General features: G+C 43.3%; 2 protein-coding genes across 3 annotated transcripts in view; one reads left to right on the top strand and one right to left on the bottom strand.

Moving 5' to 3' along the window:
* FARSB (phenylalanyl-tRNA synthetase subunit beta) overlaps window positions 1-5,223 on the bottom strand; it is a 62,196-nt gene extending 56,973 nt beyond the window's left edge. Inside the window, exon 1 of the mRNA XM_084778376.1 lies at window positions 5,106-5,223. Coding sequence (XP_084634502.1) covers window positions 5,106-5,163 — 58 coding nt within the window. The 5' untranslated portion in view covers window positions 5,164-5,223. The remainder of the gene's footprint in view (window positions 1-5,105) is intronic.
* A 122-nt stretch (window positions 5,224-5,345) lies between these two features.
* LOC311595545 (2-acylglycerol O-acyltransferase 1-like) overlaps window positions 5,346-25,977 on the top strand; it is a 41,184-nt gene continuing 20,552 nt past the window's right edge. Inside the window, exons 1-5 of one of the 2 annotated variants that reach the window (XM_084778377.1) lie at window positions 5,346-5,611; window positions 7,510-7,585; window positions 9,545-9,678; window positions 17,810-17,888; window positions 18,745-18,935. In XM_084778377.1, the coding sequence (XP_084634503.1) occupies window positions 9,648-9,678; window positions 17,810-17,888; window positions 18,745-18,935 (301 nt within the window). In that variant the 5' untranslated portion in view covers window positions 5,346-5,611; window positions 7,510-7,585; window positions 9,545-9,647. The remainder of the gene's footprint in view (window positions 5,612-7,509; window positions 7,586-9,544; window positions 9,679-17,809; window positions 17,889-18,744; window positions 18,936-25,977) is intronic. The other variant, XM_084778378.1, reaches the window with a different exon arrangement.

Raw genomic sequence — 25,977 nt, 5'->3', positions numbered from 1 at the left:
TAAATGTATTCAGCACAAGGTTCAGGGGTGGCACAAAGCTCCTCTTAGCTTCACTTAAAGCTACATAAAGGATGTCTTCATTAGTCAAAGATTGGAGGGAATGAAGCAAGTGCTTGGCAAAGCTGGGAACTCCTAAGTAGTTCAGTATGGATAAAGAATAAGGTTTGTGTTAGGAAGAAATAAGATACAAGAAGTAGAAAAGGGTAGTTCATGACATGCCAAGGGATTTGCCCTCTGTCCTACCTGCAGGCAATGGGAGTTGCATTCAGGAGCTTTTCCGCTAGGGAAAACATGATTAGATTTGCTTTTCTTTTTCCCCCTTAGCTCTAGATCTTCATTTTGCTTTGTTATTTTTCTGAAACAAGGCCTCAGAGGTAGACAAGGCCAGCCTGAAACTTAATATATACCCTGGCTGGCATAGGCCGCAGATCTCCTGCCTCAGGCTCCCATGTGTTTCAATCACAGTCAGGAGGCACCAAGCCTAGTTCCGTATATCTGAACTTTTAAACCTGGGCGCAGGGTGGAGGATAACTGAAGCAGGAGCCTCTGCAACAGTACAGGTGAAACACAGAGATAGTCACTTAAACCAACAGAGCATGGGGAAGAAGGGACATGAGAAATGTCAGAAGCAAAATGTGTAAGGCTCAGTGGCTGACAAATTACAGGAGGAATAGTGAGTGAACAAGAAGAGGATGGCTCCTGGCTCTCTGGCTTAAGTGGATTTAAAAAAAAGGGAGTGTGGGGGGAGGGAGTGTTAGAGCCAGAACCATCCAGCTGACCCCTTCTGATTCCCGTCACTCAGATCCTGTGTGAAGTAACAAAGGCATATTGTGTTCTCCTTCTAAGAATGGGAATAACTGTTATGTAGCAACAGATTATCAATACAAATCTTAACCTCTGTAAAGGGCGTGGCTCCATAACCACAACTGTGGTGATGACTCTGGAATCAGAAAGCAGGCTTTGAAGACTATAAGAGAAAAACCAAGGGCCCCAAAAACACTATTGGTGGAAGCCTCATGGTCCTGAATCAGGATGCAGGCGAAGGCCAGGAGGAAGTGAGGTAATACTGAGGAAAGTACAAGGGCATCCTTATTGCATAAGGGGAAATGTGATCAGTACCACACCTGCAGGGACTTACCTGAAGTAACTAAGACTTCTGATCCATGCCCAAAGAGCAGCTTGTTGGCTGCTTAGTTTTATTTTAACCCCTAATGTAAGATGAGATAAACACAAGAGCTGTTAAATAGAAAGAGCCAGGGTGTTGATGATTTTTTCTTAATTTCTTTTTGGCCTTCCAAATGTAAAGCAGTGCTAAAACTTAAGTCAGTTCTGGGCAGAGACCAAATCCTAGGCAAAAGATAGGATCAAGGGTTATGACTGAGAATCTTCAGTCAGGTCAAAGGCACAGCTCATTCAAACAAAAGGTGGAATAAAGAAATTAAGGATGCAACTCACAAATCCAATTAATCAAACAATAAAGCTTAATTAAGAGCACTGTATAAAAAAGCCTAAAGTACTGAAACAGCTAATTTCAGAGGTTTTTGGAGCCTGTGGTTTTTAACTAATGGAAAGGAATCCAGCAAAAAATTCACCAAAGAGCCAGAAAGTTTTTAGAAAAAAACACTTGGGCAGACATAGCCAGCTTGGACTGAAAGGGGCGGAAGCAAGACAAAAGGAAGTCTTTGAGCTCCTAAAATTCTATTAGCAGGAAGGAGAAGGAGAAAACTAATCAGCTGTGAAGCACATGCTTTCTGGGGCTCACTCAGAGGGTGGAAGCAGAGGCTAGAGGGCAAGGCACAGAGCCATGGAGAATTATCCCAGACCTGAGACCTAATCAAGACCATCCAGCATTTGCCATTCAATTTTAGAACTGCTGTGGACCAATGGCTCCTTCATGAGTTCCATTTTATTCCCCTCAGGCAGTTACCCCAGGCGTTTCGCTGTGGCATCTTAGATGAACGGGAGATACCTACCCTATTGTTTGGGCCTCACAGGTCCCTGGTTAACTCATCACAAGACACTAAGCATCACAGGGTGGTGGTCGTGCACACCTTTAATCCCAGCACTCGGGAGGCAGAGGCAGGTGGATCTCTGTAGGTTCGAGGCCAGCCTGGTTTGCAGAGTGAGTTCCAGGACAGGCATCCACATCAGAAGCAGATTCGGATGGTGGGATTGTGGTCTTTGAGTTGTTACTGTAAGATGACAGTGCTAGGGCAAGTATATTTTGCATGTGGGTGAACATGAACCATTTGGTGGCTGCGAGGAGAACTATGACACCAATGATGTCTAACTGCTTAACTTGTCCCCTTCCTAAAGGCCAGGACTGATCTGTGTAACCAACAGAATATGGTGTGACCAGAGAATGTGGAAAAGGATGGAATAGCACATCGGAGCAAGTATGAAATACTGAGGACACTACTTAAGCTCTCCCATTTACCTGTTCTCTCACAGTTGTTCTTGTGGGACAAATAACAAAAGCCAAGCTGGAAGGAACTGGAAAAAGTCAGCAGGTAAAGAAGCCTACTGATACCACTTAAGAAAACTTAGCAGGGGAGGGATGGCTCAGCAGCTTAGGGCACTTGTTGCTCTTGCAGAGGACTCGGGTCTGCTTCCTAGAATCCACATGATGGCTCACAGCCATCTGTAACTCAGGTTCCAAGGGATCTAATGACCTCTTCTGGCCTGCACAGACACCAGGCATGCCCATGATGCACAACAAAACACCTATACCTATAAAATGGCTAAGTCTAAATAATAATAATGATGATGATCATTTAAAAAGCAACCTAAAAGCAGATTCTCTAGCGCCAGGGGGCTCTTGAGTTGACTACAGATCTGCAAGCTGTAGTAAGATTCAGCACCAGGACCACCGAACCTTGATTCTTGACCATCAGAAACTGAACAGCAAACAATTACTGTTATAATTTACAAACATTTTGTTGGCTAAATAGCAATGAATCAAATTGTATGGAATTATTAAAATACACTGAATCTTATTCCTTAAAGCATGTTTTTTAATTTAGATGAAAGAAGCAGAAATTTAAAAAAAAAAAGAAGCAGAAATAAAACCATGAGTAACTTTTTACAAGAAAATAGTAGACCTAAAAAACTGTTTGTGTGGCACACAGATGGCTTTACCGTGCTTACTGTACCAAACATGAATAGGGCCCAAATGGAGAGCAACAGTAAGTAGTTCACAAGAAAACTAATATCAGAAGATGACTGAACAAAACAGCAGTCAAAAGGGAGACTAAGAAGACAGTGCTGCTCCAAGGGGGGCGGAGGAGACAAGTGCCCTAAGTAAAAAAAACCGGAAAGAGAAATGTGCTCCACAAGAAAAGATATGGAGTGTGACAGTGGCAAGTGGAAATAACAGGAGACTTCAGAAGGACAGCAACCCTAGGAAGGCCTAAATAAGAAAGTGAAATGTACAAGCATAAATTGAGCAGTATTTGAAAATAAAAAAAGGGCCAAATTCAAGAGAAACAAATGGGATCCACACTTCATCTGGAAACTCCATGCTTTGGTCAATGAGCTTTTCCAACTCCAACTGCCACTGAACTGGCATTTAAAAAGGAAGGGTCAAGAAAGAAGACAATAGAAATCAGTAACATCAGTATTTATGACAGCGAATTTCAAAAGAGCCTATGTGGGAAAAAAAATCAAGTTTATTTGATCACTCGCCATTTCAAGGTGGAACAGGAAAGGGGACAACTAGAGAATGTATTAAAATATTATCTAATAATAGCATACAGGTTAGAAGGCTTTTAAAATTCAGACAATTTATTACTTTTCCAGAGATAAGGACCTTACTAGGAACTAATCCTAAACACGTTAAACTTGCCACACACCATCTTGTGCAGTTAAAGACATAGCAACCACCAGTAGTTCGATATGGTTTAGGCTAACAGGGTGCACAATGTAAATAAGCATATTATATGATGGGAATTGGATGAGAAATTAGGACCACATTCCAAAAGCAAAGATGCTTCCTCTATTTCTAAGGATGTGGGACAGTTCCTGCTCACAACTATGGTTTTATCGCAAGTTTAGCGCCAGCGTGGACTTCAGAATAAGGTTCTGTCTCAAAAAGAACAGAACAAGTAAGCAAAGGTTACTAGGGAATGGGTAACATTTGAAGTTTATCTGTGAGAGCGACTTCAGTACTGTGTCACTACGAGCAGCTGCACCTCTTGCTTTGTTACCACTTTGGCCTCTAACATTCAAAAACGGGGGTAGGGGAGGCACTCTAATAAGCCACTTGTTACGACCTTTATAAAAGCTGATAAATTGCAGGGCGGGGCAGATATTATTTCAATTACTACATCTGCGTAGAAAATGATAATTTGCTTAATATTTACCTCCCTTTACCCCGCCTCCATCCAATGGTTTAGCTTTAGAACTGAGGAAGAGAGGAAGTGTGTCGTGAATATTCCGGGCCTCAAATCAACAGTTACCTATCAAATGCTGCTCCTGTCACCAGCTAGTTTCCCTTCCTTAGAAACAGTTAGCATTTCCAATAAATCATTCGGCTAATATCATGGTTCGTTATTGCCTCATTTGCGTGGCATGTGCATACCTCTACTCTTAAACACTGCCCGAAACACACCTGGAGCCCAGCCGACACTAAATAAAGCGAATACCGGGGCTTGGTGGCGCACGCCAGTTACCCCAGCACTCAAAGAAACTGAGGCAGGAAGACAGCGTGTTCAAAGGCACCTGAGCTGCACAGTGAGACCCACGTCGTTCTCAAACGTCCCCCCTCCCCGCCTTCGCTGTCAATCTGGTTCCACAGAGCAGCCTACATCCGTGATGTAACCCCGGGCATCCATCCTTCCGACTCTGTGCCCCGACACCAAAGTCGGTGTCTGGATGAATGAGACGGAGGGCCCGACACGCGCGGATGATGCAACGCACCCTCCGCAGAGCTGCTTCCGAGAAGCTACTTCAGCCCAGCCTCCGCGCCCGTTAGCGCGCCCCAGCCGACTCCGGCCGGGCATGGCCAGATCCCCACATGGCTGCATGAACGCCGCCAGCACGCTCTTCTATAAGGACAGCCTGGCTCCCCCAGACCACAGAGCCCAGGCCCCAGGGCGGGCACTCACTGTAGGTCCGACCCAGGGCTTGGAAGAGCAGGTCTCGTTTCACGCTGACAGTCGGCATGGCGAGTATTGAAGACTGCGCCTGCGCCACGGGCGGGTCCTCAGCGACCCTAGCGCTAAGGCCCCTCCCCTCGTCCTTTGGGCTGTCTCACATAATGCCTCTCTAAATTCAAATTTTTGCACGCCAGTTTTTCACCTGGATGCATGAAAAATGCCAGTATCTCGATTGTGTAATATAACTGTGTTGTGGTAACATCATAAAGGCTTAGAAAATACACACACTCGGGTGGAATTATCTCTATTTTGACAGGCAACAGTACGGACAGATCCCAGAGGCCGGATGCTACCAAAGCCCTAAGGAAGTTGCCAAGTTGAGTCTGCGGAGCCCTAGAGGGGCAGGTACTGAGGTGGGAAGGCTTCCAGGTAGAGAACTCGGCCCTGAGGTGTTGAAAAGCAAGTTAACTTGATGCAAGGCTTCCTGGAAAGAACGTGCAAATCCTAACGGCAAGGTCTGTTAACAGGCCTTTTACTTCGGTTTTTGGTTTTTTGTTTGTTTGTTTGTTTTTAGACTGGGTTTCTCTGGCTGCCCTGGAACTCGCTTTATATAGCCCAAGCTGGGCTTGTCTTCACAGAGATCTGCTGCCTCTGCCGCTGGAGTGCTGGGATTAAAGGCGTGCGCCATCACACGAGGCTTTTACTCCATTCTTTAATCCTCTTGAAACTACGGATTTTTTTCATTTTTTTATTAATTTATTCATATTACATCTCAATTGTTAGCCCTTCCCTTGTATCCTCCTATTCCTCCCTCCCTCCCACTTTCCCCCTCCCCTCCCCTATGTCTGTAATTGAGGGAGACCTCCTCCCCATATATATGCTCTTAGAGTATCAGTCTCTTCTTGGTAACTTGCTATCCTTCCTCTGAGTGCCGCCAGGCCTCCCCATCCAGGGGATGTAGTCAGAAAAGGGGCACCAGAGTTCGTGTGAGAGTCAGATCTCACTCTCCACTCAACGGGGGAGAATATCCTGTTCATCGGCTAGGTCTGGGTAGGGGTTCGAAGTTTTCTACCTATATTTTCCTTGGCTGGTGCCTTAGAAACTACTGACTTTATACCCGAGCCTTGTTTGAACACAAGAGCAACCTTATAGGTTGTTAGAGATCGCCGAACTGGCCACTGTCGAATGCTGTACTCAGCAGGTCGAATAGTGGCCCACAGGGTTGTCAGGGCTTTATCCCTGGAGCCTGTAAATGCTACTTCATGTGGTGTCCAAGTCTGTTTAGATTCGGGATTTTGAGATGCAGCTTAGCATATAATCGCATGTAGCCTTAATAAGTGGAAGGCAGTGGTTCGAGTAAGGGGGACACTATGGAGAGGAGACCGGGGTGTCTGTGTTCATCAGAAACTGGAAGAGACAAGGAGAGAATTCTCTCCTAGCCTGTGAGGCAGGCCCCGAAACACTTGGATTTGGGCCAGTAAAACTGTTTTTGGGTTTCTGGCCTCTCAAACTGGAATAGAACAGATTACGGTTTGATTCTATGGGTTTTTTGTTTGTTTTTGTTTTGAGATAGAGCCTAAACTCTAGCTGAAGCAGACTTGGAACTCTTCCTGTACCCCTGGCTAGCCAGAAAATTTCAAGATACTCCTGCTTCAATCCTATCTCGAGACTGACAGTATGAGTCACCTCACCAGGCTCAAGTTTCTGTTTGAAGTCAAAAGTTTGTGGTATTTTCTTTCAGCAGCTATGAAAAAACAAATACATCAAAACAAAGTACTATGGATAACCCCGTTAAGAGAGAGCAAAACAGGCATGGCCGGTGGGACTCACCCAGTTTATAAGGCAGAGCAGGGACATCACTTTCTCAAGGGAACTCTGACAAGGCAACAAGAGCCTCCACTGCCCTTCACTGGAAGCAGAAGTGGGACCAGATTTAGGCCACCTTGACTTGTTTGCATGTTTTGAGACAGGGTTTCTCTGTGTAATCTTAGAAATCAATCCTAGGCTTGCTTTGTAGACTAGGCTGGCCTCAGCAGTCCACTGCCTCTGCCTCCCAAGTGCTGGGATCAAAGGTGTGCTCCACCACGCCTGGCTTCACCCTGACTCTTAATAGGAGTGTTTCCCTACACTAATTTCCACTTAATGGCAAGTACCATGTGTAGCTTTGTGCCCACCAATTACTGCATGCTGATGGGCTAGCACCTTGGGGCACTCACTGCAAATTTCCCATGGCCATAGCCTCAGTTTTCTTATCTATAAAATAGAGATGATTATACATACCTTAGAAAAATTAATGTAAGGGTTAGAAAGGATTCTCTTAATTAACTAGCACAGTTCTTACATCATTAACTGGTCCTGGAAGTGGGACAGGTGTCGTCATTTTTATCTTTCCTCATCAATTTCCTGCTCTCAGAATGTCAGTGACACATTGTTTCCATCTGTCATCTCTCCCAAATAATACATCATGCTGACTGGAACAACAGGGTGAGGTAATTGCAAGACGAAGTTATAGTATAAAAGTGTAGATTTATTGGAGCAGCTCTAGACTGCCATACGGTGGGGCGGGGGGGGGCGGGGGGGGGGAGAATACAGAAAGAGAGAGGAGAGCAAAAAGAGGAAGAGCAAGGGGAACCAAAACGCCTGGATTGTATAGTGAAGAGGAAAGGGAAGCCCCTGCCCCTGGGCTGGAAAGCTCATGGTAGAGGGCGGGGTATGCTAGGCGCCTGCAGCAGGTAGGAACCAAGGCATCTTGGGAGAACATGGGAGGCCAGGTGCACTGTGGTATGATCTAAAACCCAATGCATATACCTACGATGTGCCTATGTTGTGACAAAAAAAGGCTATTAGAAAATTCCAGAAAAATAAACAAAAGTGGGACATGACTACTCATCACAAGTGGCATGCCCTGATTGATAGAAAAGACTTATTTGGGGGGGGGGGGCGGGGATTGGGACAACATAAGTAGTACATCCCAAAATAGAAGTAGGTGTCATTGATTCATCTAAATTTGGGGCCAACTTGAAAGCAGAAATGTTGTTACAGTAACAGGAAGTGGATGCTTCACTAACAAAAGTATTTTCACTAACAAAGTTGTATAGTGCCACCACGTAAATGGTGGCACTATAAGATAAAATAAAATCCTATAGCAATAAATGCAAGCCTGTCAGCTCGGAGTGTAATGAAAGGAATGCAGCCTGGGACAGTAAGTGTTCCCCCGTGAAACTGAGTGAGCAGATAGGCAGGATAAACAGACGGATAGTAAAGCAGTAGCCCATGCAAATGAGGAGGCTGAAAGGCTATCCAATCTGTTGTCTACAGACTGGACACCCACAAAAGTGAATATGATGGCTTGAAAGTGTGAGCCTCTCTGAGGGTCTGAGGACTAGGAGCACTGATGGCAGGAAAAGATCGGTGTCTTAACTCAGTGGAACAAGAGCGATTTCACATTCCCTCCACCCTTTTGCTCTATCCAAGCCACTCAGAAAGAGCATCTACTGAGCTTAGTTCACCACTCAAATCCTCATCTCTCAGAAACACACAATGAACAATATTTGACCAGTTATCTAGAGATCTTTTAACTCAGGCGTTTGACCATAAAATTAACCCTCATGGCCCAGAAGATGTTCTAAACTGCTTTGTTATTCCTGATATGTCAACATAGTTGCGTTTTAAGAAATTCTAGATTGATATGAGAAATACAGGCTGTAAATAATGATATTTGGGGAGGAAGGGAGAAAGACTTCTTGATTTTTCTACTTTTAAGATTTGTTTCCCTGCAGATTTTTTAAAATTTCAGCCCAATCTAAATAATTTTTTTTTATTGATTCTGGATTTTAGGTTGTATTTTTAAAACTCCTCCTCCACACATTTTTTTTTAAGTCATGTTTTCCTCTTGGAGTACATCAGTAGAATTCTTTCCCATTTATATCTCAGATCTTTTTTGAAATTTGTTTTGGTTTTTGGAGTTAATGAGCAAGCTAGCTTTATTTTCTTTTCAAACAGTAGTGCCAATGCCATTTATTAAGACGCTTCTTTTCCCCATCCAGTTTGTAATATCATATATTAAGTTTCCACATATATTTGGATCTACTGCCAGTGTGTCTGTTTCAATGCCAATACCAAGCTATTTTAATGATTATGGTGTTGTTTTCCAAATCCCTCCTGGAAATCAGTTCCAAAAGCCAAAGAACCACATTGTCAAGGTTAGTTACACCAGTGACCCTTCTTCTCTAGTTACTTTTCACATTGCTGTGACCAAAAATACCCAAAAGAAACAATTAAAGAGAAAAACACTTATTTTTGGCATGCTTCCAGAAAGTTCCTTCCATCTGTCGTGGTGGGCAAGGCATGGGGAGGTGGTTCAGTTCACATCACGGAGGGCCAGGGAGCAGGGAGGGAAATGTGGGTGCTCTCTTAGCGTTCTTCTTTCATATTTTTATTCCATCCAGGTCTCTAGTCCATTGGCTGGTGCCACCCACATACAAGACAGATTCTTCCCTCTCTGAAACCAGCCTTCACAAACACAGCCGGAGATGTACCCCACCATCTCCTATGTGTCCTAAGTCCAGTCACATTGGCAATGGTAATAACTTTCATAAACATATTTCCTCTTTCATCATAAAATTCCATTCTTGGAATTATTCTAAAGAAACAAACTGGTATAATTTTTTTTATAATATAGAAAAACATTGAAACAGCTGAAACATCTTACAGTGTGGCTTAGTTAAATAGAGTGTTTCAATACAACATAATATGGAAACGTTAAACATAATGTAGATGACCAGAGATTCAGCTCAGTGCTAGAGTGCTTGACCAGCATGCACCTCATCCCATTGCCACACAGGGCCATGCCTGTCAGTGCTTTAGCATCCACAGAGAGCTATGCTGAGAGGACCATGTCACTCTCCTATAATGCTTGTGGCTCAGACAGGGATTGAGAAAGTGATGCTCCAGGTGTGAAATCCTCTCTGCGTAGGGCCTACAACACAGTCCATTTACACTAGAGCATATTAATGTGACACACTGATACCGTATCTGTTTTCACGTGTGTGTGTGTGTTGTCCACTGCCCAGTCCATCTCCTCATTCATAAAAATGGCACAGCAGTTTCTCTGATGACAGTCAGAATAAAGTTTGTAGAAACAATTTAAACCTGCAAAGTACTATTTGAATATTAGATATTTACACTGAAGGTAATAATCCAAACAATCTGAGGCTATAAACCCTCTCTAATATTAAGTCAAGTGGGACTCGATCTATTTATCTACTGTCTTCCAAAAGTGAGACAGTGTACACAGATTATACAATTTATTATAACTGAGTAGTCTCTGCATGTTGTGTGTCCTAACTACCTATTAGGAAAATCTCACATGCTTTTTCTGTTTTCTAAGGATGTAGCTCAGAGGTAGAGCACTGTCCCAGCAAGCATGAGCCCCCTCATTCCATCTTGAGTACCATAAACAGAAACAACAGATGTGCATTCCCTTCACCACAACTACTCACCCAGGAGACTGAGACAAGACTATGGTCTCGGTGTTAACCTGGGAAATACAGTAAAGCCCTGACCGTAGAATAAACCCAAACTACTTCTCAGTGGGAGACAGTGACTGATGATGACAAGATGGAAGGCAAATGAGTAGAGCTCCTTAAAAGGGCTTGAAAACACCTGTGTCCCTTTACTCCTCCTGAAACTTTTTAACAGGAAGATGTTCAAATGGTAAATCATGCAGCATTGCAATCCAGAAAGTTACAGTTGAAAGGCAAGAAATAAGTAGATGATCTGTAATCCCAGCACTCGTGTTGGGCTGCTTACAACCAACTGTAATGGCCCCAGGGGATATAACATGGTCTTCTTGCACAGGTACGCACGACACACATAAACACAAAAGTAAAAAGCAATCTTGTTTTAAAAGCTGATATTTCACCCATTGTGAGAACAATGGAAAGAAATTCTGAGATTTTTTTTTTTTTATGACTGACAATATTAAGTTTTGGTGTTTTGGAAAACTCAGTAAGCATCGTTTAAATCCCATCATTGTAGCAAAGTAGCTGCGGTGTTTGGAGGGGGTGGCCCCAGTAGCCTCCTATGTTTGGCCTGCTTGATGGAACTGTTCAGGAAGGATTATGAAGTGAGGCTTGTTGGAGGAGATGTGTTGTCACTCAGGTGTGTTTTGAAGTTTCAAAAGCCCAGGGCAATTCCAGATCTCTCCTTCTGCCTCATGGTTGTATCTCAAGATGTAAGCTCTCAGCTACTGCTCCAATGCTGTGCTTGCCTGTCTGCCCACTGCCGTGCTCCCCACCATGATAGACAGAATAACAATGGACCTTGATGTCAGTTTGCATTGGCTCACAACTCCAGAGCATGAAGCTTAAGAGCCAACAGCCCCATTTGTTTCCTGTGGAAGGTGACCCCTCATGGGAAAGATTGCAGGAGTCTACATTGAGGTTAAAGGTCACATCTTGAGTCAAAAAGATAAGAGAATAGAAAGGATGCTATTGTTTAAATTTGTAATGTCATCCAGCAGCTCATATTTTAAACACTGGATCACTAGTTTATGACATTAGTTTGCAAGCTGTGGAGCCTTCACAAGATGCGGCCTACGTGGTTTGAAATAGGCACCTGGGAAAGGACCTTTGAAAGTCCACACTCCTGGTTAGAACCTGTGTTTTCTGCTTACCATTCTGGGGCCATGTGAACAGCCATCCACAAAAACTCTTGCTGCCATGCCTTCTCAGCCTAGACTGATGGACATGTCAACTGGTCCCCAAAATAGCTTATTTACTTTAAGGATTTGTCATAGCATTTACAAAAGTAACAAATGACAAGATCTTAGTATCCCCTAGTTATGCCACAATACCTAAAGACCTACCAGATCTTACTATTTTAAAGTCTAAGCACCTCCCCTAAATATCTCTCCTGGGAACCAGTCCTTTTGCATGAATCTCTGGAGGACATTCATCCAACTTATAGGAGGTGTACAATGGAAAAGAAATCAAGAGATAGTTGATAGAGAAACTCACGGTGGGGAGACCAGTTAGGAGGTGCAGTAATATAAGAGACTCATGACAGTGGCCAGGACATGGAAAATAGACATGTGTTCAAGAAACAGAGCCACATGATGATGACGGTGGTGGTGGAGTGGAAGTTCAGGCAAGGCAACATGTCATGTACAAGAAGGCATAATCAACCAGAGACACATGCCTGAGTTCAAGCCCCATCTTCTAGATTGGTCTGACTCAGAATGTTTCTCGCTGCTATAACAATAAACCAGAGGCATAGCATCTTATAAATAACAGAATGTATTTGTCACAGTTCTGGTGGCTGGAAGACCCAAGATCAGGGTGCCTTTGTTGGGTTCTGGTGAGAGCCCACGGGTGTACTACATACCCCTGACTTTTTCCCCCCAGTGCTGTTTAGTTTCTTACTGCCTCTTTTAAAAACATGCCTAGACACAGTTTCAGTACGCCTCCCCAGTATCTCCTTTTTCCTGCCTTGATTGGCTTGATGGTGCTCCAAGTTCACAGGCCTAGTGAACATGAAAGTGGAGTCATGGGAAGAATGCAATAACCATCCTAGTCTCTGTGAGTAATAGCTTATAATCTTGTAATATATCATTATAAAGAACAGCCAGGGACAAGTTGTGGAGGTGCATGCCTTTAATCTCAGCATTTGGGAGGCAAAGGCAGGAGGATTTCTGTGAGTTCCAAGCAAGTGTGGTCTAAGTCAAGGCTACATATAGAGCCTTTATATCAAACAAAACCAACTAGGGAGGCACATGTTTTGTAAAGTGGCCATCATTTATTAGAAGCACACTGGTGGGAGTAGACAATTTAGGCTAGATTCCTAGAACTTTCAGAGGAGGAGCAAAAAGCAGGATTGTATCTTGAATCTGAGTCCTTGTGATAACTTTAGCAATAGAAAAACATAGACAAAAAGACATATTGCTCCACGGTGATGCTATCACAGCCATGGTATGCTGGCAGCACTCCTGCATGCCCACCCAGAACCCACATCCCCAAGCCCCATCACACTGGCAAAATAACTAATCAATCGGAAAATAAGAAAACCAGCCAGAGCAAATTTTTTGAAGTTTTCTCAAGGAAATTCTGAAAATAGTTTCTTGAAGGACATTCCATTGGAATTACCACAGTGAAAATGTCTTATTTGACTTTAACCAAAACTGGTCCTTCCCAGGGGATTATAGTAACAACAGCAGTTGGCTTCTGTGTGTATGTGGAGGGATATGAACAAAAAGAAAGATTATTTCATGAGAAATTAACTTTAGAGAAATCAGAACTGTAACTTTTGTCCTAAACTCTCCATTTTAACAAATCTCAACATAGAATATTTCATTAAAACTTTAATTTGATTTTAGTTAGTTATTTTATTTTATGTGTACTGGTATCCATTAGATCAACCATGTGTTTATTGGTAACTGTATCCAGGTCCTCTGCAAGAGCAGCAAATACTCTTAACTACTGAGCTATTTCTCAGATTCTTGACTCTTTTTTTTTGCAATGTTTTATGTGTCATGTGTGTATGCCACACATGTGTAGGTGCCCACAGAGACCAGAAATGGGTCCTGTGATCCTGGAGCTGGAGGTTAAGGTAATTGTAGACTGCCTGAGCTGTGTGCTGGAACCCAAACTCTAGTCTCCTGAAGGAACAGAAAGTGCTCTTAACCACTGAGCTATCTCTCCAGCCCCATTACTTCATTACAAAATAAATAAATAAATAAATAAATAAATAAATAAATAAATACGTGTGTGTGTGTGTGTGTGTGTGTGTGTGTGTGTGTGTGTGTGTATGTGTGTGTGTGTTGCTAGTAGTCTTGGTGGTGGGGAGGTGCATGCATTCACTGTCTACGTCAGAGAACAACTGTAGATGTTAGGCCTTGCCTTCTGTTAGGTCCCAAATCCCACCTCCACACCCCCCACACCCCCCGCAATGGCAACAGCACTGAAAATGGCCTAATGACAGTCCAGGCTCAACTCAGGCTGGACTCTGACAGGGTAAACAGAAGGACTGCTTGCAGACAGATAGAGGCTTACAGTCAGCCGTCCCCAGGAAGCTGTGAAATGAGTTTCTGTCTGCCAGGAAGAGACACCAAATTACCTTATACTTCTTTCCCTCCAGGAAAAGGAGGGACATCTAAGTCCCTGTTAGCACACACTTGTAACATAAAAAAGCCCCTACGATAGCCTTCTGGCTTTTCTGGCTCACAAGCCTCCCCCACCATGCTCTAAACTTCCAGGCTGTTCTGGCTTGCACACATCCCTCCCACTCTCTTTAAAGTCAGCAAGGCTTTCCCCACCTTTTTGATATTTTCTCTCCACCTGAGAGATAGTCACATGGCAACCTCATATTCCCAACAAGCCTTTTCTTTCCACTCCTGGAACACTCTAGTCTGGTATTTTCATTGTGCCCTTGCTTACATCTGGTGCGGAAACTCAGGCAAGCACCACCCCGCTCTGGGGAAGGCCGTCGTTCTCTTTACCTTGTCCAGCCTGAACTGAGCCCAGACTATCATTTAGGACATTTTCAGGAACATTTCCTTTTGGGGACTTGGGGTTTGGGACCTAACACTTCTCTCTTGTTTGAAACAGGGTCTCTTTCTTTCTGTGCCCCTTTCTCCCTGCCCTCTGTGAATGGCAGGCTCATAAGCCCACTAACTGCCAGGTATTCTCCTGTCTCCACCTCTTATCTCCCTGGAGTACATCGGTTACAGGCACACGTGTGTGTCTGTTGTTGCATCTGGCTTTAGGTGAGCTCTGGGCACTTACATTCAGGTCCTCATACTTGTGTGGCCAGTGCTTTATCCAAGGAGCCATCTCCCCAGGCACATTTTATTGATAACTTAAAAATAGGCCCAACTTAAGTTGCAAGAATATGTCATGTTGGCACCTGCTTGTTAGTATCAGTTCACACTACTTTGTGCTTTGTGGTAAAGCACAAAGATAAGAAGCAAGGAAGTTAAAATTGCTAAGTGTCCGGTCTACACTTTAGTAATCTATGGGGCAATTTGAACTGTGACCCTCTTATTCTTTAGTTAAGAATTGTTATGTGTGTTGCCATTTAAAAATATTCTATTACATTTTATTTTTCTGTTTATGTGTGGGTTCAGAAGTCAGAAGATAATTAACAGAAGTCACTTCGTTCCTTCTATTCTGTACACCACAGAAGTCAAAATTGGGTTCAGTCCTGGTGGCAAGTGCCTTTACTCAGTGACTTCTCAGCCACCCCTATTGTCATCTTTCTTTTCACTATGTAGCTCTGGCTGTCGTTGGCCTCCCAGGGATCCACCTGCTTCTTTATCCTGAGTGCTGAGAGTAAAGGCATGTGCCACCATGCTCGGCATCCCATTGTCCTTTTTCAAAACATAGGTAGACACGTGATTTATTTAATTTCACTAACAGCTAATAGTGAGCTTTTTTTTCTATACATTTCTTTGCTGGTAAAATGTCTCCTCAAATAGTTTACTCATTTTTAAAGTTTATTTTATTGTTCAATTATAAGTATTTTTATATATTCTAGATTAAATTGTTTATTGTATATTCATCTCAGAAATATTTTACCAGTCTACTTTCTGCCAGAAATTTTATAGTCATATTTTTACATGTATATCAAGGATCTACTGCAAACTTATTTATTTAGTTAGTTATTTTTTAAGACAGGGTTTCTCTGTGTGTGTAACCCTGGATTTCCTGGAACTCTCTTTGTAGACCAGGCTGGCCTCAAACTCACAGAAATCCACCTGCCTCTGCCTCCCAACTGCTTGGGTTAAAGGTGTGCCACACCATGCCTGGCGCAAATTTACTTTTATGAATGATGTAAGAATAAAAGTTTAGAGCGAATGTTGTCAGTGGATGCTTAGTTGCTAGCGGTGTCAGATGCAGGCACATTGTCTGCCATCTAGCCTTTTCTTTGATCATTTGCTCAAGTGTTTATTGACTGAACGAATTACCCTTAATCCAAACAGACCAGTTTAGACCTGTGTCCTTGTTCTACAGCACCCTCTTCCTTCCTTTATTTGAGAAAAGCGTTACTGTGCTACAGTAGTTACTTGCCAGGCTTCGAAAGACAAAAGTTATTTCACAAAATAGTAGAAACCTGGTTCTGTTCTTTCTTATCCTAACCTATCCTATGTGGAAATGTGCTTGACTTTTAGAGTCAGTTTCTTTATTGATAAAAGGAATACTATCTACCCTGGAAAGGGCCCTTTAGGGTTGAAATCAGACATGTCGAGTGCAGCTTGTAGTGCTGTACCTGGAGCTGTAAGCACTCAGTGATGTTCAGATGTTAGACTTTGAAGTGCAACCCCACACTTTGAACTGTTTTTTTTTTTTCAAACATTGAGCCACCCACAACATGAGCTCAACACCCAAGGAAGAGCAAATGATGCAGAAGAGCTGACACTGTTGGGTGTTGATGCCAGTTTCATGTTACTAAAAATAGTCTCCTGAGGAAGGAGGAAGATGTGGATTAGGCAGGAGCCAGGTTTTCTGCTCTTTTCTCCCATAGCTGCTTTGCTTCACTTCATTTTGTGAACTGGAAGGTTCCAAGGCTTAAGCAGTATTTCTGTGGGGGGAGTCTGAAACCAGTGTTTTATACCATACTGTTTTTCCTCATCGGCTCTAGCCCTTAAGGACAGGAATTGCTTGATGGCCTATAATACAATCTAGTACCAATTGCCAGTAAGTAGCTGGCTGTTTTAGCAAGTGGTTCTATTGACCATGCTGTTGCATGCCTGCAGCCCCTTAACGCTACGGAGGTGGAGGCAGGTGTCCAAGCTCCTCAGCATGTAGAGCTCAGGCTGACCTGAGCTACAGGAGTTCCTCTCTCAAGGCCACTGCCCATCCCCAACAAAAGATTCAGTTATTCTTTACCATCTGCTTTCTTTTTTTTAATTTTTAAAAAATTATTTTTATATACATAATTTTATTTGTGTATACAATGTTTTGCCTACATGCACACTTGCACGCCAGAAGAGGGTACCCAATTTCTTTACAGATGGTTGTGAGCCACCATGTGGTTGCTGGGAATTGAACTCAGGACCTCTGGAAGAGCAGCCAGTGTTCTTAACCTCTGAGCCATCTCTCCAGCCCACCATCTGCTTTCTGTGGGATAGTAGCAAAAGCATCATCAGTAACATTCTAAGTGACTAGGGTCAGGGGTTTTAGGTGTTCACCTGTCCTACCATGTGTAGCTCTCAATCTCTCATCCACGTATCAGTTCGTCTCTGTTCTCCCTAGCTTCCAGAACAGGAAGCCGCAGTTCTCTCTCTCTTTCCATGCGAGTGTGTGTGTGTGTGTGTGTGTGTGTGTGTGCGCGTGCGTGTATGTAGGTTGTTTAAATTTTGAGACAGGGTCAGGTGTAGCCCAGCTAGCCTCTACTTTGAGCCCCGATTTCCTTATTTTCTTAGCTGCAAACTGGAGTGCATAGGATACTTGTAAAGTGTTGTTGGCGAGAGAGCTTCACAGTGTGTGACATAGTGTGGAATCACAGTGTCCCCATGGAGCCTCAAGGACGGCTCAGAAAGAAATCTAAGAGAGAAGAAAGTAACTCTTCAACTAGAAAAGCAAAAGAAAACAAAAAACAGTTTTACCAACCTGTCACAAATGGCACCCTTCCCTTTCCTTAGGAAGACCTTTGCACATACAGTTCCCTTTGCCCTGTAGACCTTCACTTAATTAAATTAGTTGCTTAAAACTCAGGTGAAGGGCTGGAGAGAGAGAGTTCGACTGTTCAGATGCTTGCAAGCGTGAAGATCAGAGCCTGGTGCCCAGAATCCAGGTAAAAAGTCAGGCTGGGGAGGTGATGTGGAGAATTCCTGGGGCTTGCTGTGCAGCCAATATAGCCAGCAGAACCTAACTGGGTGAGCCCCAGGCTCCACTGACTCTATCTCAACAACCACAGAAGGCTAAGACAGTCTTGAGAAACATATCTGAGGTTGGCCTCAGGCCTCCACACACATTCTGTGCACACTTTGCAGTTAGGAGCTGAGAAGGACACAGACACAAGAAGTCATCCCAACACATTCTAGATCTTTCTGTCTCCTGATCATAACAAGGTCTTGTAATTATGTACTACTCAGTTGTATGGTTACTTTGCTTAGATTTTTGTCCTTCCCTCACAAGTCATTTTCTGAGAACAGGATAATTGTGAGTTGGTAGGCTTTCAGTAAATACCGGTTGTGAGAATGAATGAAAGGAAGTTACCCAGGATTTGTATAGGAATTTTAGGACACACAAAAGAAAACACACACACACACACACACACACACACACACACACACACACACACACACACACACACACACACAGGAGACCCAGACTAATAAACTCAAGTCCTATACCTTCCTCCAGCTAGTGCTGGATCCCCTACCCCGACTCTGCCCCCAAGAACTAACTAAACTAACCCAGTCCTTGGGTTCTGAGAAAGGGGTGGGTTTAAGAGCTGAAGCTGGAGTTTAGCACTAGGCGGCCCATCAGACTAAAAACGGTGAAAAAAGGGGCGGAGACCCAGGTCCTGCAATTGGGCAAGAGGCAAGCTGAGTTCTCCACAAGTGCAGTGGGTCCTACCTCGCGCTGCACAGTGACAGTGACATCTCGCCTCAGCGTTAACCATCTTCCCTTACCTCCCGCCCCAGGGCTAATCGATACCTTCCCTGGCCGCCAGAGCTTAGGTCTCCTGGTCAGTGCTGGTACCGCAGACCCTGTGGAAAGGACAGTGCTCTCGGTGAGACCATGAAGATCGAGTTCGCACCTCTCAATATCCCCCTGGGGAGGCGCCTGCAAACCGCTGCTGTGCTGCAGTGGCTCCTATCTGCCGTCCTGCTGGGTAAGAGCCCTGCTGCTGCTGCCCTCTGCTCCCAGACACAGTCCCCGCGTTACCCCAGCTCACAGGTTTCCTGGTCAGCCAGATTAGAGAAGGCATTCATTTACTCCCTGCTTTGGATTCTTTCTCACTCATGTCAAATAACGTTGCCAACTTTTATTTCCATGTGCTGTGTTATTTTGTTTTTCCTTCCTTCCTTCCTTCCTTCCTTCCTTCCTTCCTTCCTTCCTCCCTCTTTACTCCTCCCTCCCTTCTCTCCCTCCTTCCCGCCTTCCTTCCTTTCCTTCCTTTATTTTGTTTGCTTTTTGTTTTTTGAGACAGGTTCCTCTGTGTAGCCCTGGCTGTCCTAGAACTCGCACTGTACACCAGGCTAGCCTCAAACTCAAGAGATTCGCCTGCCTCTGCCTCCCAAATGTTGGGATTAAAGGAGTGTGTTATTTTATCTCTAAAGTGAGTTGTGTGGCAAGCACCATCACACACTCAGCCATCTCAATAGCTCTAACATACTTTCTTTAACTCTCAGGTAAACTTGAGCCTGGAAAGGTAAGGTCATGAGGCACACGCAGATTTAGTGATTTGTTTTGTTTTGTTTTTGCTTTTTTCAAGACAGGGTTTCTCTGTGTACCCTTGACTCTCTTGGATTATCATCCAAGCTGGACTCAAACTCAGAGATCTGCCCGACCTCTGCCTCCCAAGTGCTGGGATTAAAGACGTGTGTCACCACACTAGGCCAAGTTTAGCTTTTTGTTTTGTTTCAAGATGGGTTTCTCTGTATAGCCTTCACTCTCCTGAACTCCCTTTGTAGACTATGCTGGCCTTGATCTCACAAAGATCCACCTGCCTCTGCCTCCCTGAGTGCTGAGACTGCAGGTGTGCAACACTGTGCCCAGCCAGGTTTAGCTTTTCAGAAAGTGGTTTTACTGTTTCATATTCCCCTGAGCAGCGCACAGGAGTTCTAGCGGCTGCACAGCCACTTCTCTTTCTGAGGTAGTCAAGCTTTTTTTCTATAGCTACTACAACTACACGGCCATTTCACTGCGGCCCCAGCTGGCATGTCCAGTGATGTTCTGCGTCTTCACTTGCTCAGTTGCTACTCATGCAGTCTGTTCAAATCCCTTATCCTTTACCCACTTTTGATTGCATAACTTATTCTTATTACCAAAGAGTGTCTTTTGAAAAGCAGATTATGAACTCTAAATTATCAGTGGGGGGGAGAGTGAGTATATGTGTGTGCATGCTTATTTGTGTGTGGAGTGCAGGCCCACACATACCACAGCACAAAGTGGAGGCCAGAGGACAACCTTTTTTTACTGTGCTCAAGAGAGCGTCTCTTTGCTGCTTTATGGGACAGGTTAGTTGGCCTGAGAGCTTAGGGAGATTGTCTTGTCTCTGCCTCCCATCTTGCTGTGGCAGGACTAGGACTGCAGGGGATTGACTGCCTCTGCCTTTTACTCATGGTCTGGGGGTCTAAACCTACCAAGCCATCTGCTCAGCCCTAATTATCAATATTTTATAGATTGTATCTGGGCGAAATGGGTGCTGTGACAAAAACCAAACTAGCCACTCTATGGGTGAAAAGGGAAAATGTTTATTCCAAACTTCCGAGGCTGTCTCCCTGGAGAGCAGAGAGAAGTAACAGTGGATTGGAGTAGAGCGAGTTTTAGGGTTTTAAGGGAACAGGTACCTGGGAGGAGGGAACCTGTGAGTCAGGGCGGAGGTCTTTGAAGCATGTAAAGATACTTGTGAGTAGGGATTGAAGGGGCCTAGAAGCTAGCCTAGACCTTAATGTGCAGAGGTCCTTTCTGTCAGAGACAAGGAGAATGATTCCTTTCAGCAAGTAGGGACTATTTACCCAAGTGCTGGAGGGAATTATGGCTTTTGTCTCAATGCCAGACTTTGGTAAAAGGGTTTTCTTGGAACCAGACAGTATCTTTGATTTCATATCTAATAAATATTTTGATAATCCATTGATGAGGGTTGTTTTGGGTTTTTGTTTGCTTGTTTTTTGTGGCCTGGTCTCATTCTAGCTCAGGCTAACCTGAAGTTTACTCTGTAGCCCAGGCTAGCCCTGAACTCATAGTAGCCCTCTTGCCTCAGCATCCTGAGTGCTGAATTACAAGTGTGATTGTAAAGCCCAGATCAGTGTTTCTCTTTTTTTATCTCAGGCCTATTTGGAATATTCTAGGGCCTGCCATTTCCATTTCTCTTTGAATCAATGTTATAATTTTTTTCCCTGAAAAACAAAAACAAAAAATCAACTTGCTGGGATTTGATTAGGATGCCTCTTAGTTGCAACTGAAATTACTTTATGGGTTCTCTTGAAAAGCATAAAAGCTCACATTTGGATTCTTCCACTGCGTTCGGTGACTCATCCCAGAAGTTTGCACATTTCAGAGTGTACTGAGAATCACTGAGATCCAGGCATGGGAGTGTATACTTACAATCCCAGCCCTTGGCAAGTAAAACAGGAAAGCTCTAAGTCTCATAAAAGCAACACAACCCAAAAAGTGGAGACTTTTGTTAAAAATTCAGATTTCCAGAGGGTTCAGCTTGTGAATCTCAGGAAATGATTTCAGAAATAACAGTTGTAGAAAATTACACAAAAATCCCATATTTCATATTCTAAAAGCCCCTAAGTGTTAGCATTTTACTGTATTTCCCCCTCCTGTCTCCCTTTGTTTACCTTTCCCCGTCTCTCTCTCCCTCTTTTTCATTCCTTCTCCTCCTCCCCTCCCTGGTCCTTCCCCCTCACATGCATATTATCATACTTGCTGGACACTTTTTAAGGAGTAACTTGGAGGAATGGCTGCTCTTACCGCTGAAGGCATTGGCATATATTACCTATTCATATGTATAGGAAATCAAAAACGTTCTCTTACATAGTAAAACACAGATCTTACCCCAAAGGGAATAAGATGGGGTTTTTTCTGAGTTAATTAATATACACAACTGATGATGGAGAGCACAGATCCAGGTTTTCAACATGCTTCACCATGGAAGGAGTTAAATGAACTCCCACTGCCACAGACAAAATCAAGTCATAAAAAGAAGTGATGTTCAGCAGGTGAGAGTTTACCTCGTAGGTATTACATGTTCTCTTATAGGACCCTCAGCTTTGTGGCTGAAAGAAGTTAGAGGTTGTGCAAGCTTAGTAATACATTTCCAGATTTTTACCTGGTAGTGAGGAAGATGCTGGGTCAGATAAAGAGGTAGAAGGGACTAAAGATGCCCAAGGTAGTTTTCTTTCTAGGTCAGCAATGCTCCCTCTCTCTGTAATTCCTGTGTTCTGATCACATAGTCTGTAGTTACAGCACCCACAATAGCTAACATCCAATCTGGAAAACCACACATACCAGTGTCATGACTCTGAATCCTGAATTCACACCTGGGCACTTGAACAGACAGAACTACACATATTTATTCAGTTGTGTCTTTATCTGCTTGGAGCTGTTGTTGTTGTATTGTTTTGTGGGGGGATTATACTTTACCATTCATGTGAATGGTTCATATGAGGTTTTAGACGTCTCTGACCACTTATATGCTTCTTCCTCCTCCTTGCTTTATACACCAAGCTGGCCTCGGACTCACAGAGATGCGCCTGGCTCTGCCGCCCTGAGTGCTGGGGTTATAGGCGTGCACCACTGTGCCCGACTCAGACCTCTCTTCTTAGGGACTAGCTCTGCAGCTTCCCGTAGGCAGCTAGAAAATGGCATTTGTGCTTGTGCTGTGTCACATTTGCAAACCTTTCCTGAGTACACAGAACAGGGAACTAATTTTAAACTGCATTCTGGTTTTGATTTATTTGAATTCTATAAGCAAAGAACTAGGTCAAACAATGGACTTATTTTGTAAAAAGAAAAATGTCCCCCCCTTATATAATACTTTTAAAGTATGGAGTAAACAAACATGAACAAGAACAGACTACAGAACTTGTCTGCAACTCTGAGAGGATTCTCTAAAAGTACAAATTATGAGAGTGAGTAGGATGTTACACTTACATACTTTCATTCAAAGGATGGCATTGATTAGTAGTTTGAATTTTGGTGCTTTAAGGAATATAAATTAACAAAAGTCCTAGTGAGGTTTGCTTGCCTGTGAATTCTATTATCTTTATTCCATGTCAAATCATCAAAATAAGCATAGAAATAGCTTTTTCTTTTAAAGTCTGTTTATTTGGCTTTTGTATAGTTTTTAAAAGGTGATCTCATGTAGCAAAGGCTGGCCTTGAACTCCTGATCCATCCCTCTTGGCTTTTTATACTGAGATTACAGGTGTGTGCTACTGTGGCCAGGCAGAAACACTTTTATGGGGGAAATCAAGACATCTTGGATATGACTTACATATCTAGTTATTTCTTAATATTGATCATTAATACAAACAAATCAAGTTCTACCAGTTTTCATGTTGCACGTTGTGTGTAGAAATTTACTGAAGTCTTCTAAAGATGTATCCATTCTGTGAGTGGTTTTGTTCTGCAGGGCTAGTTTGGGTATTCTTTTTTTCCTTTGAAAGCATCATTTAGCTTATTTTGAAAAGAATTTGTTGAGGGCTAGGGATATAGGTTGGTGGTAGAGTGCTTGTTTAGCATACATGAGGCCCTGGACAGAATGCCTTGCAACACACACACACACACACACACACACACACACACACACACACCAGCACCACCAGCACCTACAACAACAAACAATAATTTTTTAAATGAAATAAAATCTACTCTAATTATGAAAAAAGTAGAAAATGTATAACTTTTCTTAGACATGGGTATGTAGCACAGTGGTAAAGTGTTTGTCCAGCATAAACAAGGCTCTAGTTTCAAAACTGTAGATAAGAATAGGAAAACTGCCAGGTGTGGTGGTGCACGACTTTAATCCCAGTACTTAGGAGGCAGAGGCAGACAGAACACTGTGAGTTTGAGGCCAGCCTGGTCTACAAATCGAGTCCAGGACAGCCAAGGCTACACAGAAAACCCTGTCTTGAAAAACCAAAAAAAAAAAAAAAAAAAAACCAAAAAAAAAAAAAAAAAATCCAAACACCATCATTATGATTTTGTCATTTTTTTCCCTCTTGGTTGTTTTTAAAACTGTAACATTATTAGCTGGGCAGTGGTGGTGCACACCTGTAATCTCAGCATTCAGAAGGCAGAGGCAGGCCAATCTCTATGAGTTTGAGGTCAGCCTGGTCTACAGCGTGAGTTCCAAGATAGTGATAAAACAGAGAAGCCCAGTCTGGAAAAAAAAATTTTTTTTAACTTATTTAATTGAACTACATGAAATGGATGTTTATAAAAATCTCAAGCAATCAGTGGTAGCTAACTGATAGTTAATAATTATTGTTTCTTATAAGCTATATATCATGTAACTATTTCCCCAACAGTACCCCTGTGAGTAAACCCTCACCCACCTTCCTGTTAATAACTATAGTAAACCATTGGTCCGCCAAGCTGAACTAGGCTGGGACTTTTTCCTTTGGTCTATGGATGGTACCCTACCTTGGGTGAATAGATGTTTGTTTACTACCACCACCCACACGTACACATAGAAAAAGTCACAGAGCATCATAAATTGTTCTTGTTTTCCTGAAAGCTGCCTTGAGTGACCTCGGGGGATCTCTATCTGCCAGTCTTGATTGACTCTGAAGTCTAGGTGCCTATGGGTCAGAAATCACTCTTCAGGTGCTGTGGCTAAAACTGGATGCCCATCTGCAGTGCCCAATTGCACATATCCTCAGCACCAAGACACCTGATAATTACTGCCATAGTTAGGATTTCTACTGCTGTGAAGAGACACCATGGCCACAACAACACTTACAAAGGCAAACATTTAATTGGGGACTGGCTTAAAGTCCATTATTGTCATGGTGGGAAGCATGGCAGGCAAGCAGACATGGTACTGAGAGGTCTACATCTGGACTGGCAGGCAGCAGAAAAAGTCTGCCACCCTGGCTGTGGCTTAAGCACCTGAGATTCAAAGCCTAGCCTATAGGGACACTATTCCAACAAGGCCCCACCTACTCTAGCAAGGCCCCACCTACTCTAATGAGGCCACACCTTCTAATAGTCCCACTCCCTATAGGCCTTTGGGGGCCATTTTTATTCAAGCCACAGCAAAAATTGCCAAGGCAACAACACAAAGAAAACACAAATGGAGAAAAAAAAAATAGGAGATGCTCAAGTTCTGCCAATACTGTGGCACAAGGATTTTGCAACCACAACAAAAAACAGGGCTTTATTGCATGGCTGACCATTAAGGACATCAGGAGCTACACACTTAAATCTACTCTTCTGATCAGCTGTTGGTGGAGGAACTTACTAGAAAGGAGGACATAAAGTGGCTTCTTATTTAGGCCAGAAAGACATGCATGCTCCCCTCCTGGAGGAGGGATGTTGGATGTGCGATGTCACTGAAGTTACAAGGTTTAAGTCTGCGTGTATCAGATATGTAGCAGATTTCACTTCATGGCACTAACACTCCTGTGTGCTCTAAATGTTCATCCATTGCTCTTCCCTGATTCTGAGAACCACAGCCTTCTAATCACGTCATCATTTAGCCTTGTCCATAATGTCACCTACCTGGAACTAGTAGTTTTCTGGACTCACTACCTTTCTGCAGTAGTTTCTTTCACTTACTGTGTCTGATTTACCAGTTGAAGTTTTAGCATAGATATTGTTGTAGTTCAAGAATTGTCACCCAAACCAATCAAACAGCAATCTCGATGAGACACTGATGGTTTATTGAGTGAAAACACACCCCAAGACATGGCTGATTGCAGTCAGGGTCACAGAAAGGACTCCTCGGGACCCTAACTGTGACTTCAGCCTGATTCTAAGGCAGGTTTTTGTAAGAAAAACCATAACCAGGTAACAACCAGGTAACCAGGTGGGAAATAAGGGGAGGGCAGCATTACAGCATTTGACAAGATAAACTCAAGAAGAATCGATTTTGTTCCAAGCACGGCATATCTAGGTGGATACACAGCATTTTAAGCTGATTGGCTAGATTATAGGTTTGGGGGACTTTCCAGTTCCCCACCGTTCCAGGAGAAA

This window comes from Acomys minous (genome assembly GCF_964271855.1).
Source record: "Acomys minous genome assembly, chromosome: 4".
NCBI lineage: Eukaryota > Metazoa > Chordata > Mammalia > Rodentia > Muridae > Acomys > Acomys minous.
This window is presented reverse-complemented; position numbering and strand designations above follow the sequence as displayed.